General features: G+C 56.3%; 2 protein-coding genes across 6 annotated transcripts; one reads left to right on the top strand and one right to left on the bottom strand.

Annotated features, from left to right (window-relative positions):
- The first annotated feature begins 439 nt into the window (after positions 1-439).
- On the top strand, positions 440-3,768 carry FGF22 (fibroblast growth factor 22). 3 transcript variants are annotated; one of them, XM_064734455.1, is made up of 3 exons: positions 440-743; positions 3,119-3,222; positions 3,435-3,629. In XM_064734455.1, the coding sequence occupies exons 1-3, from the start codon at positions 461-463 to the stop codon at positions 3,627-3,629; spliced, it is 582 nt and encodes a 193-aa protein (XP_064590525.1). In that variant the 5' UTR covers positions 440-460. The 3 variants fall into 3 exon arrangements, with proteins under 3 accessions (XP_064590525.1, XP_064590526.1, XP_064590524.1); XM_064734456.1 differs by having other exon boundaries at positions 3,438-3,629; XM_064734454.1 differs by having other exon boundaries at positions 3,119-3,768.
- Positions 2,029-14,906, bottom strand: RNF126 (ring finger protein 126). 3 transcript variants are annotated; one of them, XR_010442948.1, is made up of 10 exons: positions 14,770-14,906; positions 12,313-12,371; positions 10,779-10,842; positions 9,547-9,791; positions 8,321-8,389; positions 8,168-8,237; positions 7,777-7,870; positions 7,021-7,136; positions 3,498-3,654; positions 2,029-2,937 (listed from the first exon to the last, which is right to left on the bottom strand). XR_010442948.1 is itself a non-coding variant. In XM_064734453.1 (9 exons), the coding sequence occupies exons 1-9, from the start codon at positions 14,842-14,844 to the stop codon at positions 3,622-3,624; spliced, it is 825 nt and encodes a 274-aa protein (XP_064590523.1). In that variant the 5' UTR covers positions 14,845-14,906; the 3' UTR covers positions 2,029-3,621. The 3 variants fall into 3 exon arrangements, 2 of the variants coding, with proteins under 2 accessions (XP_064590523.1, XP_064590522.1); XM_064734453.1 differs by having other exon boundaries at positions 2,029-3,654; XM_064734452.1 differs by lacking the exons at positions 2,029-2,937; positions 3,498-3,654 and adding an exon at positions 5,547-6,808.
- Positions 14,907-19,236: the final 4,330 nt, after the last annotated feature.

Raw genomic sequence — 19,236 nt, forward strand, 5'->3', positions numbered from 1 at the left:
GCGGCGGCCCCGACGGGGTGGGCCGGGAAGAGCGCGGATCCCGGGACGCGGCGGAGGCTCCGGGAGGTGGCGGAGCCCGGGGAAAAACGGTGCAGCCCGGCTGACCCGCGCCTCTCTGGCCCGAGCTCGGCGCGTCTCGGGTCTAGCTACAAATGGACGCCACCGTCTGCAGGTGCTGAGGCACAGCAGCCCCGCGCCCTCCGCCTCTGCCCGCGCTCTGTGCTCGTCCCGTGCCCGCCCATCGCGGCAGACGGCGGATACCGGAGTGTGCTGTCCCCGCGGTGGTGGGCGAGTGACCGCGGGCAGTGAGTGACCCGGGACAGCCGTCGGGGCGCCAATTTATGAATGGGAGGCACCGCCCCGGCCCCCGCCCCGCCCTTTCGCCGCCACCGCCCCGCCCCGGGCCGCCCATCCCGGCCGCTCGCGCCGTCGGGGCCGGTCGCCGGTCGCCGCCGTGGCCATGGCCCATGGCCCGTCGCCCGCCTGTCGCCCGCCGCCCGCCGCCATGAGGCGCGGGGGCCCCGCCGCCATCGCCGCCTGCCTGGCCGGGGCTCTCGCCGTGCTGGCGGGGCCGGGACCGGGACCGGGCAATGCCACCGGGACCGGCCGGCGGCCGCCCCGCAGCTACGGGCACCTGGAGGGCGACGTGCGCTGGCGGCGGCTGTTCTCGGCCACCCGCTTCTTCCTGCGCATCGACGGCGGCGGCGGCGTGGAGGGAACGCGCTGGAGGGAGCGGCCGGGCAGTGAGTGCGGACGGGACCGGGAACGGGAACGGGGGAGAGCCGGGATCTGGGGCCGCCTCCCGCCCACGGCGGGCGAGAGCGCGATCCCGCCGGTACCGGGGCTGGACCGGGGCGGAGGCTGGACCGATCGGTGACGGGACCCTCCATGCCCTGCCCAGGGAGAGCCCACGGCTCTTCCCTCTGGGCAAATCTCAGTGCCCTGTCCTCCGGGAGAGCCAGAGCGGCGGGTCCCCTCTGTCCCCGCTGTCCCCCGGCGCTCCGGGAGCGCCACCGGCACCGCCTGCCCCCGTCACTGCACTGTGGGAGCCGTGAGAGGGGCGCGGGCACCGGCGGGCATTGCCCGGGCACCCGGCGGTGCTTTCCCAGCGGCTGGGGGGTTCCAGGGGGTCTCTCGGGGGTCCTTTGTCCCATCTCCTCCTACCGGTTCACGATTCCCCCTGCCCTGCATTCCCCAGGGACCGGGAGGATCTGATCGTTCCCCCTATGGGGGGAGGAAGGCTGAGGAGGAGGAGGGGGGATGCAGGAAGCTTTGCGGTGATGCTGGTCCCGGAATGGGGCATCTGTCCGATGTGGACAGCAGAACATCCCTGTCAGAGGGGACCATGGAGCAGCAGAGCAGGTTGGGACTCGAGACAGCAGGGTGGGCAGAGGGACAGAGTCCCCAAGGACGTGCCAGGGCTGCAAATGCCCAGGTATCCCATCGGGGTGCAAGGTCTGAGACCTTGGAACAGGGATGGGGGCACCAGGCTGGCAGGACAGCAGCTGAACAAGGAGGGGGATCTTGGAAAAGATGCCCTGAGAGGGTGTTGGGGTTTGGGGCAGGAGGGCTGCAGCACCCCCAGCCCATGTCCTGCTCCAGCACAGCCCCAGGACACGGCAGCCAAGCCCAGCCCAGCCCAGGGAACCCTCCTGTGGTGTCGGAGGCTGTCGGGAGTCCCGAGCAGGCACAGTGCCAGCACAAAGCACCCCAACACGTTCCCTCCATGGTGTGGCCATGGGAGCTGGCAGGCAGAGCAGCTCCGGGCTGTACACGAGGCTCACTCTGCTTATCTGTGAGCGCCTGGGCTGGGCTCTGCTCCACAGCCCTCGCAGAAGCTGCTGGACCAGCCCCACTGGCAGCTCTGGGGTGGCAGGGGATCTTCAGGGACTCCCCCACCTCAAGCTCTGCATCTGCCCCATCCTCTTTGAGACCCCTTTGGGGCTGAGTGAGACTGGGAGCACTGGGAGCTGGCTCTGGCCAGGTACTGGGCAGGCACCTGCAAACAAAGGGCGGCAGAGCGCTGGCAACAGAAGGGGGTTATTTTTAGAAAAGCACAAGTCCTTATAAATAGCAGCAGCTTCAGACAGTGATCAAGTGGGATGGATTCACAGGCATTCACTGTCAGTGCCCTGTCAGTTCTTCCCGTGGCAGCAGGGCTGGAAATCCCGGGGGAGCCGAACGCTGCCCGGTGCTGTACCCACCCTGCCCATTCCCAGCATCCTGCAGGCAGGTGATGCCCAGGGAATGCCAGCGGTGCCAGGAGATTGATGAAAACCCCTTGCCCAGGGGCTGCAGGGTGCCCTCCCACCCTGTCCAGCCCTGCAGTGGTGCCCAGTGGCCGATCCTGCCGTGGCTCCAGCCCTTGCTGCTGCCCTGCCCACATCGCTGGACATTCCTTCTCCCCTTCCCTCTGTGCCTGGCGGGCAGCGGCGCTCGGGGCCGGCCGGCGTGAGGCAGTGCAGGAATCCAGAGGCCCCGATGATGCTCTGGGTGTTTCCCCGTGCCAGAGCCGCTGGTCTGACCGCATGCCTTTCCCATTAGCGGCCGAGCCGGAGCTCGGCGGTCGGGGCGCACACACGCCAGCCCAGCTGTGGCTTCACAGCCGCCCCCTGGGCTCATCCTCAGTGCTCACAGTGCTGGGAATGGGGCTGCTTGTCCTCAATTTCCACCAGGAAATTTGGCATCCATGGACAGCACTGTCCTGGCTTATTCCTGCCCCACAGAGCTCTGCTGTGTGCCTTTGTCCACAATAACACGATGGGTGCTGTCGCTGCCATCCCCATGCCCACTTGGCCCTGCGGGAGGCGGGTCAGGGCCCCGGGGCACAGCGGGCACCGTGCTGGGGATGGATGAACGGGCAGAGCTGCCAGGGAGGGCAGGACACACACGAGGTTGTGCTTGGCATCCCTCCCGCTTCTGGGAAGTGGCTGGACCCTGGGGAGGAGAGGAGTAAAGATCAAACCTTGCTTGGATCAGAGGTTCCTCCTCCCACTCCCAGCTTGGGCTGCAGCAACTCCCTCCCTCTAGAAGGAGGACACTGTGCCCACAGAGCCAGCAGGGGCAGGGAAGGTCGCCTGTCCCTCCCTGGCTCACGCCGCGCTTCCCTGGCCCGCAGGCATCGTTGAGATCCGGTCGGTTCGTGTCGGCGTCGTGGCCATCCGGGCGGTGCACACCGGCTTCTACCTGGCCATGAACAAGCGCGGGAGGCTCTACGGGTCGGTAGGTCGGACGCTGCCTCCTGGCAGGGACTGCTCCAGAGTCACAGGCTCAGGGCAGGCTCGCAACAGGCTCCTGCTTTCCTTCACCTGCACCCACTGCAGCCCCTCTGCCCCCAGGGAGGAACCAAGGTCCTGCCCTGCCGCACTCTTGGGGTGCGAGGGGCTCCAGCTGAGCAGAGCCACCCCTCCTCACCCCCTTCCTTCTCCTGCCAGAAGGAGTTCAGCCCCAACTGCAAGTTCACGGAGCGCATTGAGGAGAACGGCTACAACACGTACGCGTCGCTGCGCTGGCGGCACCGCGGCCGCCCCATGTTCCTGTCGCTCAACAGCAAGGGCCGGCCACAGAGAGGGGGCAGGACGAGCCGGCAGCACCTCTCCACACACTTCCTCCCCATGCTCGTCAGCTGAACGCCGTGGGCAGCTCCAGACGGTCCTGTAGGAAGAAAGAAAAAAAAAAACCAAACAAAAAAATGTTATTTTATTTATGTACATATCTATTTTTTGCTATTTATTGCTTTATTTTTAACGCACGGCAGAGGGATGTGGAAGGTAGATGGATGCTCCAGGCTCAGCCGTGCAGGGCTGTGGTTCTCCCAGTGCTCCCAAATTTGCCCTAAACCAGGACAGCCTGGCACAGGGCTGGTGTGGGGAACACGACTGGAGCAGGGGCCAGGATCTGCTCATGGCATCTCTGCAGGGCTGGGATGTTCCAGCAGGTTGTCTGTGTCCGAGCTTCCGTGGCAATTAAAGCTGTGTTCGTGGTATGGAACAGGAGCAGGTCTCGGAGCTTTGATGGTGAACTTGGCTTGGGATGGGAGGGATTGGCTCCCGTGTGCTTGTGGCTGCAGCCACCAGTGTCACTGCTGCCCCTGGCAGGCAGCCCAGCTGGTCCTTTGCCACATCCAGCTTTTCACTGACCCCCGCCCACCCTGCAGGAAAACAGCCACGGTGCTTCAGTGGCACAAAGGAGGGAGCAGGAGGCAGCCCAGATCCTCAGGCAGACACAGCTCCAGGGCTGTCCCTGGCCACAGCCAGTGCCAGTCAGTCCTGCAGCACGCTCTTCATCCTCATCCCCAACAAAAGCACAGCTGGGACAGTGGACAGTGGTGAGGAGCAGCCCCTCAGCTGGAGGGCAGCATGGCCAGGAATAGCTCCTGCACCTCAGTGTGTGGCCAGGGCACATCCCTGCACCAGGCCAGGCCCAGCATCCCGGTCACTGTCACGTCAGACAGAGCAATGGCCCCAGCAAAAACCACCAAACTCGTTCCATTTCTGACCCAACCAGCTCCAAATGAGTCTGAGAGGGAACAGGCACTGTATTAACCATGTGCTGACTGTGGTGAGCCCCTGCCAGGTGGGCAGCACCTGCCATGCACCCACCCAGGACTTTGCTCAGCCCACTTGAAACCCATCTGAGCGCTGCTCACATATGAGAAATCACCCCCAAACACCTGGGGGAGCCAGGATCCCCCTGCTACAGCTGAAACAGTGGGAGAGGGAAGGATTTTCCAGGTTTCTTGTTTTGGTGACTAAACAGCAAAGCCTTTCCTCGGTGTGGGGTCAGCCGATGGACACGTGCAGGGTCAGCTGGGACCTTCTTGCTGCCACCCACCTCAGCAGCCCAGGCTTGTGGCTCAACCCCTGGCAGAGGATGAGCCATTAACCCCGACACACCAGTCCTGAGATAAACCCTCCTGGGAGATGAAAGGCGCCGCCACACTGCCCGGCCAAGCCGAGGAAGAAAAACAGTCCGGGCAAGTCGCTCCCTGCCAGCCCCTGGCCCTGGCACACAGCTGGGGACACTTTCTCCAACAAACCAACTTCTTGTGTCCTGAAATGGCTCAAGACCAAACCATCCTTCCCTCTCCTCAAGGAGGTTCATCTCTTCTCAGGAAGCTTGTGGAAGGGGGGCAGACCCTGGGGTGATGCTGCTTTAGAAGAGACACCCAAGCTCTGCTGGAGCCAGCACCTTCCCCAGCAGCCCCAAAAGCTGAGGGAGAGGCAGGGAACCCCCCAAAATGCCAAACCCTCCATCCACTTCTCCCATGGGAACAGCTTCTCCCTTATCTGCTCTGATCTCTGGCACAGAGCAGTCCCAAATGTGGCACCATCAGAGACCCCCAGCCCTCCAGGAAACCTCCTGACCGCCTCAAATCCCCGTGAGGGGAAGGGGCTCCCAGTGATGATGGTGAGAGTTTCTCCTCTCATGCCTCAGGGCCCAGGAAGCAGGGACATGGCAGGGAGTCACTGCCCTCTCTGGTGACATTCTTGTCATTCTCCGAGCTCCAGCTCTGTCACAGAAACTGAGTCACAAACATACCTGGATATTTTTTCTCTCTCTCCTTGTTTTAATCAGCTCTATTTTAAGTAGCTTTGCAATACATTTTTTTTTTTTCTCTCCAAAATGTTGTTTTCCTGGTAATTACTCGGTCACAATGAGATTTGCTGGTCCTCGTTCTGCTGCACACCCAGTCCTGTGTCGGCTCAGCAGAACAGCCTGCCCCAGCTGCGAGGAGGGGGGCAGGACTGTAAGGGGGGGAAAAAGGTGTAAAAAATAGAAAACACCAGGCGAGGATGATTCCAGCTGCGATCCTTGGCTACCTGTGCAGTGATCCACAGGCTGGCAGTGGCTCCCACAGCAACTCCCAGCACGCAGGAGGGCTCAGAGAGGCCCAGCCTGCCCCTGGGGAAGGCAGGACAGCTTGGTGGCCTCAGAGCTTACCCTGTAGCTTTCCTCAAATCATGCATAATGGCTCGCAGAGCTGAAATGTCCATTTATTGACAACAGTAATAATTTAAGATTATAAAAACCCCTTTCAGTGTTGAGTATCAGCGGGCGAGGTTATAAAGAGAAATAAAAGGGACTCGAGATGGGACAGGGAAGGATCCCGGGGTCTACTTGAGAGTTCCTGTTTCAGTGACAGCTATTGGTCCTCCCCAGCTGGTGATCCTGGGGGGGGGGGGGAGGCAGCATCCTTCTATTTCCATTTTAGACGTCAATCTCCAAAGCAGAAAAAAGATAGTATCCAAGGGGAGGAGGAGCAAAAGAAATAAAAAGAAAGGGATCTCAAATTCAAACCCATACAAACAACATTTCCATTCGGGATTCAACCACTCGCTCAGCACCTCGGGGTTCCCAGCCGGGGAGCGCAGCAGCCTCGCACTGCAATGGGTAAAGTCCACGCAAAGAGGATGTTTTTATTGACAGACAGAGCTCTTTTCCCCCCTTTTTTCATCACAGAACTTGAGGCTTCTCATCTCTGAAGGACCCAGAGGCTCCGTGTCTTCAGAAATCAAAAGGAAATTCTGGGGGCACTGCTCCTGCCTCGTCCCCTCCCCTCGCTCTGCTCTGGAAGCCCCTTTGGCTGCTCGCGGTGCCCAGGGAGGGAAGGGGAACAGTGGAAGGGCCCCGGGGACAGAGGGTGCGTTAAGATTCATGAGTTGTTCGATGAGTTTTCATTACTTGGTGAGCTGGAGGAAGAGGAGGAGGAGGAGGATGACGAGAAGTTCATCCCTGTGAGTCCTGGGGGGTTTGTGGCAGTGTTTTGTCCACTTAAACTTTTCCGGCAGACGGGACACGTGTCATGCTTTGGGGAGCAGACAAAAAAAAAAACAAAACAAGAAACAGGGGAAACGGGATTAGAAACACAACAGGGGAGCAGCACTTGAGGAATGGGCTGGGATGACACTCCATCCTCTGACCACAGGTGCTCAGGCCTCATCGTGGAGGTAGGAAAATATTTACAGAGGGGAGCAGGAGCAGACAAAGCCCCCAGTGCTGCAGGCCCCAGGCACTCACCTGCTCCAGCCACGGGACGATGCAGCCGTCGTGGAACAGGTGATTGCACGGTAACTGCCGCACGTTCTCCCCGACTGTGTAGTCTTCCTTACACACAGGGCACTCCAACCCGGAATCTGCATGGCACAGGGAAAGCCAAGCCCAGCTGAGCAAAGGAGGAGACAACGAGGTGCAAAGCCCCTGACTTGGGACTCATCATCTCTCTCCCCTTCCCTACCACTGCTCCATTCCTGTCAGGAGGAAAGCTTGGAGCTCTGCAGTCCCCACATCACTCCTGTCAGGAGGAAAGCTTGGAGCTCTACAGTCCCCACACCATTCTGTCAGAGAAGCTTGAGCTCTACAGTCCCCACATTCCTGTCAGGAGGAAAGCTTGGAGCTCTGCAGTCCCCACATCACTCCTGTCAGGAGGAAAGCTTGGAGCTCTACAGTCCCCACACCATTCCTGTCAGGAGGAAAGCTTGGAGCTCTACAGTCCCCCACACCATCACCCCACCTCCCCCTGCCCAGGCTATGCCTCATCCTTCCTTTCCCTTCTGCTTTTCCATCTCTATCCACACTGAACTTCTCACAACCTCCCCAGGGCAAATCTGTCCAGCCTACACTGCTCTTTTTTTGTGTGAGTGTAACAGAGCCCCATCAGTTCTCTGCCCACTTTGAAATGTTTTATGCCTCAAAGGTACAAACAGATAACATTCAAGTCCCAAGAAAACACCACAGAGAGCTTCCAGAGCACAACTCCATGGAGCAGACACGTACCTACGTGCTCCTGTGTGATCTGTATGGTGGGGAGGGCCTGGATCTTCTCTTTGTCCGCTGGCGGCGGTCCAGTGTTTTCAAACTGATTCAGTAACTGGAAAAACAACCAGCCAGGCAGGCAGAACAGAGAGGTGAGCTCAGCAGCACACAGAATCCACTCGTTTCCTGAGCCAGGGCACCTGGACTTAGATGCACTTACACAAGCACTGTCTGGTGTTCTTTTCTGTTTCCCCTCACAGCAAGTACAACAATTTTACAACACCTGGCAATGACCACTGCGGATCCTTTCCCATTTCAGTCCCCCAGCCCCTCGTTCCCTGCACCCCCAGAGGTGCTGCCCCTCCTGCAGCACTGCACAGGAGGATGGAGCTGCAGGGAATCCCAGTTTTACCTGTGTGATAATCGCATCCAGGCCGTTGGCACCCCAGGCGTAGTCCATCGGATTTGAGTGCAGGACTCCCCTGAAGAGCAAGGACAGCAAGTGAGTTCATCCTGGAGCACCAAGGAGACACTGTCACAGAGAGCAGCACATCCTCCAACTCACCAAGGGCCCAGGCCTAGGTTTGGAATTGTGGTCGGTGCAATAATTCCATTGACCAGCTGTTGGATAATTCTGAAAAGACAAGAAAACCAGGATTGTGTAAGAATTAAAGTTTGCTGGCTCCCAGCCCAGCACCCCAGTGTGGAGGGAGAGGCTGAGTAAGCTGAATACTGTCACATTGTTGGGGGCAATTAAAAATACCCAACAGCAATTGCAATGGCAGCTTAGGGACTGATCAGGTACTGATAAAATTTCAGTATTTGATTCATAAGGGGACAATTCCTGACATGATGCTGAGTGGCTCCTAGGATGCACTTATACACTGTCTGGTGGTCTCTTCTGTTTCCCCTCACAGCAAGTACAACAATTTTGCAACACCTGGCAATGACCAGGGAATATTCTCCCACTAGAGGACAAACTGCTAAGCAGAGTCCATGTCACACCCAGCTAAAACACCCCAAACAGACCCCAACAGGCTCAGGCTGGGACAATTAAAAATACCCTACAGCAAGTGCAATGGCAGCTTAGAGAGTGATCAGCCACTGATAAAGTTTCAATATTTGAAACTTTTAAGAGCTCTCTTTTAAAAGCTTCTTGTTCATAAGGGGACGATTCCTGACACAATGGCAAGTGGCTCCTAAGATGCACTTCCACACTGGTGTTCTCTTCTGTTTCCCCTCACAGCAAGTACAACAATTTTGCAACACCTGGCAATGACCAGGGAATATTCTCCCACTAGAGGACAAACTCCTAAGCACAGTCCATGTCACCACTCAGCTAAAACACCCCTAACAGACCCAGGTGGGACACAGATGGCAATTAAAAATACCCTACAGCAACTGCAATGGCAGCTTAGGGAGTGATCAGCCACTGATAAAGTCTCAATATTTGATTCATAAGGGGACAAATCCTGACATGATGGTGAGTGGCTCCCAAGATGCACTCACACACTGTCTAGTGTTCTCTTCAAGTACAACAATTTTGCAACACCTGGCAATGACCAGGGAATATTCTCCCACTAGAGGACAAACTCATAAGCACAGTCCATGTCACCACCCAGCTAAAACACCCCAAACAAACCCCAAAAGCAGGAGCTGCCATCATGCTCAGGCGGCACACAGACATCACCCACAGCAGCGCTGGAAATCTTTGGGATGCTGCTCCAATAAACCAGGAGCAAAGCGGAGGAACACCAAGGTTCCCTGCTGAGGTGCCAGAGTGGTTCTCACCCTTCCAGCGTGGGCACTCCCTCGTGCCTGCCCGAGGCTCGGCGCGTGGCCAGGCGGGCGCGGGGCTGCCGGGCGCCGTAGCGGTGCCGGGACTGGTGCTCGCGCTCCCGCCGGTTCTCCGAGTCCCGGTTGTCCTCTGCCTGCTGCACGTTGGACCCGAAGGGAAACTCAAAGCTGTCGTCAAAGAAGCCGAAAGCAAACTGGCCATAGCCCGGGGGCAAGGTGAACAAGTGCTGATCCACGTTCTGGAGGGAGGGAGGGAATGCAGAGAACAGATTGTGACAACAGGAACGACAGTAAAATTCAGAACGGGACAAAGATGCTGCTGGCCACCTTCAGCTCAGCCCCTGCAGTCTGCCACACTTGACCCAAACACCCATAAGTTGTTTGCTTTCACTTTGACATTGCTTTTCATGGCCACCTCTAATTGGAACATGACATACCTGCAGCAGCAATTCCAAAGTCTATGAGTAAATACATGTGTGCTAATATTTTCTCTAATATGAGTGACTGGAGTAAATAGTTTGTAGTGAAATGGGAAGGTCAGTTCCAAATCACAGCCCCTAAAAGTTCTGAAATGCTTGGATCAAAGTGATTCATAAGGGGACAATTCCTGACATGATGGCAATTCCTGATAGGATGCACTTCCACACTGTCTGATGTCCTCTTCTGTTTCCCCTCACAGCAAGTACATTTCTGCAACACCTGGGAATGACCAGGGAATATTCTCCCACTAGAGGACAAACTGCTAAGCAGAGTCCATGTCACACCCAGCTAAAACACCCCCAAACAGACCCCAAAAGCAGGAGCTGCCAACAGGCTCAGGTGGCACACAGATGTCACAGCCTGGGGTGACACTGGGATCAGCACCCTCTGCAGCAGCTCAGTGAGGAACAGACACTGGAACTGCACACAAAGGCAGAAATAATCACATTTCCCTGGTTTTTCTTTGGTGTGTCACTGCTGCTTCCGAGCTGAGGCTACTGCATAGCAACACACCCAAATCCTGCTGAGCCCCCTCACAACAGGAATCAGCTGAGTGATGGTCCCATGGAACACACACAGCAAAAATATGGGATGTGGAGATTGCAGGAGCAGCACGTCGAGGATATGAATTCCTCCTTTCCAAGTTCTGTCATGAGCTGGGAAACGTTTAAACTATACACTATTGGAAAAATATTCAATCCAACAGCAAAGCAGAAGGTGGTGGAAGGGAGAAAGGACTTGCTCACCTCAAAAGGATGCCTGCTCTGATCAGGGGCTGACGTGGAGGAGCTGGTCTCATTGTCAGCATTCCTGTGGAGAATGAAGAGCACTGGTAATCCTCTCACAGCAGCTTCCAAGGCTTTTCTGCCCCCCCTCCCATCCCAGGGCAGAGGCAGCTCAACAGAGCCTGATCCTCCCTCAGCTGCTGATTTTCTGATTGCCTAAATCAATTTTCCCTCCCAAACCTTTTATTTTCCCACATCCTCACCCATTTCTCCCTACTCTATTAGAGCTTAGAGCCTGCAGAGAAGTGCCTGAACCATGATGTCAAGTGAGGATTTGCCCCACAATCCATCTCAAACACAGCAGCTAATCCTGCAGAGCACCAGGAAGACTTAAAGCACAAATGCTGATCTCTGTGACCCCGAGACACAGAAGTCTAATCTTGAATCAAAGAAACTTCTCTACTGCAGAGGCACAACCAAACAGCTCAGGATGTTGGGAAAACTCTAATTCTTGTCAGACTTCTGCTTTCAGAGCTGCAGGAACATTTCCTGCTCAGAGCCAAGTTCATGGTACTGAAACCACTGAGATTCAGCAAATATGTGATTCTCCCAAGGTCACAGGGAATCACCAAAACAGTCAGGATCAGCCAGCATGGATTTTCTGGCTCCAGGGCTGGTGATCAAACCAACCATCACCTGCTCAGTGCAGAAGCCCCAGGCCATGCAGCACAATCAGCAGGCAGCAACACCCATTGCCCCTGGCCCCTGCACTGCCAGTCACAGCTGGGGCCTCACAAACACAACATGAAACATTTTAAGAATTTCTGCTGCTTTTACCGCCAGTGGCAGCAGAGCAGCACAGGAACATGGACTTCACTGCTCCAGGGCAGAGTCCAAAGTCTCAACCACAACGTTTTGCTGCTCATTCCCAACACAGTCACTGCTTACACTGAGGTGTTCATGCACTCACCATGCCCAGATCCCTCTGTCTGGGGTTATCTCTGTCCTGATCAGGTCAGAGCCACCACACAGCAGGAGGAAAACCTCCCTAGCACTTCTTTATATTTGTTTGAAATCAAACCATTCCTGCTACACCCCTCAGCAGAGACATTGTGGATGCTCAGTATTGCCATGGCAGATTGGGCTGTGGGTGCAAATTGTGCCAACAAAGCAGTGGATTCCAAAAGTGAGGAAAAACTGAGCTAAAGCTGGGGCAGAATCAATAGAAACCTCTCTCTGGGGTTATCTCTGCCCTGGTCAGGTCAGAACCACCACACAGCAGGAGGAAAACCTCCCTAGCACTTCTTTATATTTGTTTGAAATCAAACCATTCCTGCTACACCCCTCAGTAGAGACACTGGATGCTCAGCATTGCTCAGATTGGCCTGTGGGTGCAAGCTCTGCCAACAAAGCACTGGATTCCAAAAATTAGGAAAAATGAGCTAAAGCTGGGGCAGAAGCAATCAAACAGTGCATTTTATAGCAAACATTGAACTAGGAAGGGAGCAAAGCAACGTGGGCTCAGTGGAGCACCAGCCCTGGGGCAGCACATTACCTTGGCTCCTCAGGAAGCTCTTCAATAAAACCAGACTCACACCGTGGGCAGATGTAGTCCTGCAGGAGAAGACACACACTGGGTGAGAGGAGGGGGTGGCACCCAGAGCTGCAGGCTGTGACAGGGTGGGAGGGTGCACATGCAACAGTCCCAGAGCCAGAGAGACCCCAAAGCCCAACATTTCCCTTCCAGAGCTCAGCCAAACCTGTGGGAGCTCAGCTTAAGCATGATGAGGGTGATGCTGATTAATCCCCAGTACAGACAGAGCTGATGCAGCTCCAGTGAAGTGAAAGTGAAACTCCCAAGGCTCCCTGCACAACAAACCCACAAACTTTGGCCCAGCTGCGTGTTTGAGGAGCAGGACACAATGTGGGAATGGCAGCAGGGATTTGGTGAGGTTGTGGTGCTCAGGGAGGCTGAATGGTCCCTGTCACTGACACAGCCTGGGGTTCACAGCCCACAGGGACAGCCAGGACCTCACACTCTCACACCCAGAGCTCACTACAGAGATCTGTCACCATCCCTGAGCGTGCCAGGACACACAGGCTGAGTGTGCAGCCCCTGCACAGCCACCTCCTCACATTTCTGGGCTTAGTAAGGAGGAATTTATCCTCTACAACCAGCCCAGAACTTTGGAGACCCTGAAATGGAACTGTTTCACTTCACTTCAAGAAGCAGCACAGAGCCAATGCCATCCCTTGCCCCACATCACCCCAAATCCCTGTGCTGGCACAGCCAGGCTCAGCACAGAAGGCATTTAAGAGCTTCTAAAAATAATGTTTGCCACTTCCTTTTGCTGCTGTGCTGGAACTGGCACAGCCCTGAGCCAGACTGAGGGATTCCCTCAAGGAGCTGAGGCTGATAAAGCCCTTGGGGTCGCTCCTCTGGCCCCTAGAGCCAACCCTGATAAGGCCCAAGGGAATAAGCACAGCTTGGAGCCCCTGAACGTGCTCAGGGAGATACAGGAGCAGAGTGGGAGAGGCGGCTGCTCCTTTTTCCACACAGGACTGAGATGGAACAACCATCTCTGCACCACTGACATCAGATCAGGGTCTGCTGGGTGAGCACAGGGAACTGTAGCCCATGAAATCCCCTGCTCATTAAAACCCCATTTGTGACACAAACTGGTGGGGACACACAAGGCATGAGGGTGAGTGACCATGCCCCAGGGAGCTGCTGTGTGTTGTGTGTGTCTCTCTATGTGCTCCCAGCACAGGGATCAGCACATTCCTCTGCAGCTGGAACAGCACAAATGTCAAAGTTTGTTGTTTCTCGGGCTGTTTGAGTCCCTCCTTTGGCAGCGTTGGTTACTGCGCCTGCAGATGGGGAGTGAAACCTGAGAGAAACCCAAGGGAACCTAAATCCCCAAAACCAGCTCATAAACTCACAGATCTGAGCCCCCAAACCCAGCTGGCACAGCCAGATGTGCACACAAGCAGCTGTGAGCCCAGCCCAGCCTGGGCTGTTTGAACAGAAATAAAAACCAGATTTCCTGTGTCACCTCCTGGCCCCACAGCTCAGTGAGTTTGCCCTCACTCTCCCACACGAGCCGGGAGTTCCAGCATGGCCCACCCTGGCCCAAAAGGAGAGGGCAAAAGGACAAATCACACATCACAAAGCAGCCACCCCCGGCAGGGACAGCTCTGCTTGTCCCCACAGGCTTTTCAAGCTCAGTGCCAGCACCCAGCAATGGCTTTGGGGACACGGTGCTGTGAAAAGTGGCAGGATAGAGAGACCAGCAGCACTCTCCAAACCACACTGAACACCTCAGGAAGCCAAGCAGGGGAACAACTGATCCACCACATCCTCACACTCCTTTTCCACCCACACCAGCACAAGCTCCACACTCACACACCGCGTTTTGGTGCGTGATTACAGCACCTGCCCAGGTGCCTACACAGCATTTCTACCCACGTATTGCCGTGCACCTCCCTGCGCCCCAGCCTCCCACACGGCCGGGCTTTTATCGTGTTCATTAAACCTCCTGAAAGAGCTCCGAGAAACCCCCACACCCCGCGCTGCTTCACGGGTACCGGCCGGGATCAGGCTGCTCGGCCTGGGGGTGTCACAGCCGGGCCCGGGGGTGTTGTCTGACGGGCTCCCGTCCCAGCCCGGTTCCCCGTGAGGCGCCCGGAGCGCTCGAACCGCCTCGGGCCTCCCCAATCGGGCGCACCGGGCCCGAGGGCCGCTCCCACCGCGCCGCCCCCGCCCGGCCGCTGCCCCTCGACCCGTTCCCACCGCGGCAGCCCCGTTCCCTCGCTACCGAGCCCCTCTCAACGCCCCCGAGCCGCGGTGCCACGGGCGGAGCCCCTCAGGGCAGCCCCCGCCTCCCCGGCCGCTCAGGCCCCCTGGGCCCCTCAGGCCTCACCCCCCACGTGCCCGCCCCTTCGGTGCCGCCACCCGGCCCTGCCCGCGCTCCCGGCCCTCCCCGGGGGCCCTCCCCGGTGCTCCGCTCACGGGCAGGCGCGGGGCGATCTCGGCCGAGCAGCAATGGCAGAAGAACCGGCCCGGCTGCGGCGACGCCTCCGCCATCTTCCCCTACCCGCCGGCCCCGCCCCCCGCGCGCGCCGCGGCGCCGACGGCGGCCGAGGGGGGACAAGGGACAGCGCGCGGCGGAAACGCGGAGGGGGAAAAAGCACTGGAGGGGGCGTGGTTAATACGGGGCGTGGCTTTGTAATATTAAATTAATGGGCGTGTTTTGCCCAAATAAGGAGATGGGCGTGGCTAGGGAAGTGGCGGGATGGATCCCCGATTCCGGGAACCTCTCAACATTCCCGGAACTCTTCCAAATCCTTCCTGCACACCCCCCACAATCCTTCCTGCACCCCCTCCTCCCCCTCAGCCCCACTGCACCCCCGAGCTTTAACATATCAATTTAATTTTTAAAAGAAAAGGGAAAAACATGAGCTGAGCTGAGGTGGATTCTCCCATAAAGAGGGGAAAAGGGAGTGAAAAATAAATCCCATTGAAAATCCCGGGAGCTGCTTCAAGATGCAATAGCCCCAAAGGAACTGGAATTCCTGGAATCCCAAAGCTCAGGGGCCGTTCTGTGGCACTGCCGAGCCCAGGGGTTTTTGGGGGTGATTTTGGGGTATCCACGTGATATGGGTGATTTTGGGGGTGATTTTGTGGATATTTGGGATATCCACATGATATAGGTGATTTGGGGGAGATTTTGGGGTATCCATATGATATGGGTGATTTTTGAGGAGATTTTGGAGAGATCTTGGAGTATCCACATGATATCGGTGATTTTTGGGGTAATTTTGGGGTATCCACTTGATATGGGTAATTTTTGGAGTGATTTTGGGGTATCCGCGTGATACGGGTGATTTTGGGGGTGGTTTTGTGGAGATTTGGGATATCCACGTAATATGGGTGATTTTGGGGGGAGATTTTGGGGTATCCACTTGATATTTTTGGGTTATTTTTGGGGAGATTTTGGGGTATCCATGCAATACAGCTATAAGATTTTGGGGAGGGGGAGATAGTGAGGCTGCGGGGTGGGATTGTAGTGATAGAATTATAGGATTTTAAGGCTCCTACACAGTAGGGCTGTGAGATTTTGGGATTTCTCGCCAGCCCCGCTCCCAGCAGGTGGCATCTTCATCCCAGCATTTGCCTCTCCAGCTTTGGAGCAGCCGGGGAGGGATTTATGGAGCAGCTCAGGAGCCCTGGAAATCTCAGCAGAGCAGCGACAAGGGCTGGACATTGGTGACAAACAGCTCTGGAGGGTGGTGCCAGAATTGGGACAGACCTACAGAGCTCAGCGCTGATCTATGATAGCATTTATTAATTTATTTACAGGTGATGAGGTTTATTTATTTAGAGGTAATGAGGAAACTGCTGCTCCTGTAATTCAGGAGGTGGGACCAGACAGAGCCAGACAGAGCCCTGCGGCTCCGGATGGGGCATTTCCCACTCCTGGGGAAGCTCCTTCCCTCCCGTTTCACCGTCGGAGGACGAGTCAGCACTCGATCAAATGGTGTGGGGTGGTGGAGGGGGGAAGGATGCGGCTGCACTGACTTTGTCCCTCTGGAATTCCCTGACGCAGGAGATGTGCAAGGTGAGCGTGGCAGCGCTCAAATGGCAGAGGATGGGGATGCACAGGGAGGGTCCCCCAAAAACCTCTCACTCATTTCTTGGGGTCTGCATCCATGTCAGGACTAAAAGCCATGCCCATTCCTCATTGCTGGTGCTGCTCATGGAGAGGGAATTGCCATTTTTTGGGTGTTGAGGGTCCCATAAAAGCCCCTCACTCATCTGTTGGGGTCTTCAATCCCTGCCCATTCCTCATTGCTGGTGCTGCTCATGGAGAGGGGATCGCCCTTCTCCAGCAGCTGAGGGTCCCCCAAAAGCCCCTCACTCACCTGTTGGGTTCTGCAACCATATCAGGACTAAAAACCATGTCCATCTCTCCTTGCTGGTGCTGATCATGGAGAGAGGATTGCCATTTTCTGGGAGCTGAGGGTCCCCCAAAAACCCCTCACTCACCTGTTGGGGTTTGCATCCGTGGTAGGACTAAAAACCATGGCTCTGCCTCATTGCTGGTGCTGACCATGGAGAAGGGATCACCCTTTTCTGGGGGCTGAGGGTTCCCCAAAAGCCCCTTGGGGTCTGCATCCATGTCAGGACTGCAATCCCTCCCATTCCTCATTCCTGGTGCTGATCATGGAGAGGGCATTGCCATTTTCTGTGGGCTGAGGGTCCCCCAAAAGCCCCTCACTCACCTGTTGGGGTTTGCATCCATGGCAGGACTAAAAACCATGGCTCTGCCTCATTGCTGGTGCTGACCATGGAGAAGGGATCACCTTTCTCTGGGGCATGAGGGTCCCCCAAAGCCCCTCACTCCTCTGTTTGGGTCTGCATCCATGGCAGGACTAAAAACCGTGCCCATTCCTCATTGCTGGTGCTGATCATAGAGAGGAAATTCTCATTTTCTGGCAGCTGAGGCTCCCAGACAGCCCCATACCCTGCCTTTGGCCCCAGCCATGATTCTTCCCCACAAAGGGCACAAAAATCCCATAGAAACCCCATCTCTGATACCTCCCCACAGAGAGCACAAAAATCCCATGGACACCCCATCTCTGAAGCTGCAGGGACACCCCAAGCCTGGGGGTTCTGTATTTCCCTGTCCCCCCTTCCTTCTGCTGCCTCTGAGGGAATCTGTGTGTGCTCAGGAGCACATTTGAGTCACCCAGGTGAGGATTTTTCCCACGGTGCTGCAGAAAGACAAACTGCAGCGAACTCACCTGGGAGGGCTGACGAGGAGGTGACACCTCCCCAGGTGGGATGGAGTCATCCTGAGGCACAGCCCGCTCCCAAATCGGCCACCCCGCTCGGGAAGGGGGTGTGGGGAAAATATCCCGGGGCAAAATCCCAATGTTTGAGGGTGGGAGGCTCCTCCAGCAGCTCAGAGCCACCATCCCACCTGGGCTGAGCAGTGGAGGGGACATGTGTTGTCACCCTGATTTTTTAAAGATTTTCTAAGCTTTCCGGTGTTGACATTCTTGTAACGAACTTTCTCACACACTTTATGTAAATAACTCATTGTTTTGCATTCTTTGATGGAGGAGGAGGAGGAATTTGATGGGCTGTTGGTTTGTCCAGTGTCATTGGAGAGGTGGCACTGCCACCTTCCAATCCGCTGTCACTTTTGGAAAATCTATAAAAGTTGGAGTCAGAAATGAAAAATTTTCTTTTTGCTTTGGAAATGCTGCGTGTCCACATCGTGTTATTTCATATCCTATAGTGACAGGGGGTCAAAGGATTCCTCCTGTGCGCTCCTAAAGAAATTGGGGAAGCTGAAGCCCCCCACATTCTCCAGGTGCTGGAGGCACAGGGGCAGCTCCGAGCTCATCCCATTGAGCCCTGGGAAGCACAAGCACCTCCTGGAGCCAGAGCAATTCCTGCCAAGTGAGAAGAACTGGTGCAGCTGGTCTCCCTGCTCCCCTCCACCCCACATCATATATATAATTGCCTATTTTAATTAATAAATTGGAGGCCACTCAAAGGAAAGCTGCGAGATTCCTCGCAGACACTGCCGGGGATTGTCTGCCCGCCCCGAGCCAGTCGTGTCACGGCGCATTTGAATCGGTCTCCTTTGAATTTGCTCAGACAGATCGAGAGATTTACATCCCCCACCTCATCTCCTGGAGCTTCACACCTCCGGGGCTGTGGGGCTGGATCCCATCTGGCCGGGATCCAGGGTGACCCAGGAGCAGCGGCACAGGCTGAGCCCCATCCTCAGCACCCCGGGGGAGCTGCTGGAGGGTGGTCCCAGCCCTCCATGGTTGATCCCTGCATCAGAAAGGCTGCTGGCATCTTGGTGGTCCATCCCTAGCCCAGCTGTGCTGTCCCAATGGTTCACCTTCCCCTGGGAGCAGCCAAGGCAGAGGGGAAGTTCATGGTCCCATGGGGCTGATTTTAGGCTCCACCAAAAATTTTCCTTTCTCTCTCTTTTTGTTTTTTGGTTTTTTTTTTGCTTTTTGGATTCTTTCCTTTTTTTATGCTTGGTTTAAACCATTGTTCTTCAAGGGAGATTTTAATGTGAAAAACATGCTTTTCTAACAACTGCCAGCCTGGGCCAAGCAATGAGGCTGACAAGGGCTGTGTGGCAGATGTTGGGTTCCAGCGAGGATGTGACCTGTGGTGGCTCTGCTCTTTAGAGGCCCATGGCATGGGGATCCACCAGGCTGGGATGCTGGGATTGCAGTGCCAATGGGGTCGGTGGTGTGGCTGGTCTGGGAGTATCCACCAGGCTGTCTGTCTGTCTGTCCCACCCCAATAACAGCACCTTGCTCCGGGAGCAAAGATCAGTGGAGCAGCCGGTGCTGCTTCCTGCAGCAGCGCCTCTCCCCAGCCTCACCAATGAACCAGGAGGGTTTAATGACCCGGGAGGTTTTCCTGGCTTGGCTGGACCTG

This window comes from Zonotrichia leucophrys, chromosome 28 (assembly GCF_028769735.1).
Source record: "Zonotrichia leucophrys gambelii isolate GWCS_2022_RI chromosome 28, RI_Zleu_2.0, whole genome shotgun sequence".
In the NCBI taxonomy this organism is placed as follows: Eukaryota; Metazoa; Chordata; class Aves; order Passeriformes; family Passerellidae; genus Zonotrichia; species Zonotrichia leucophrys.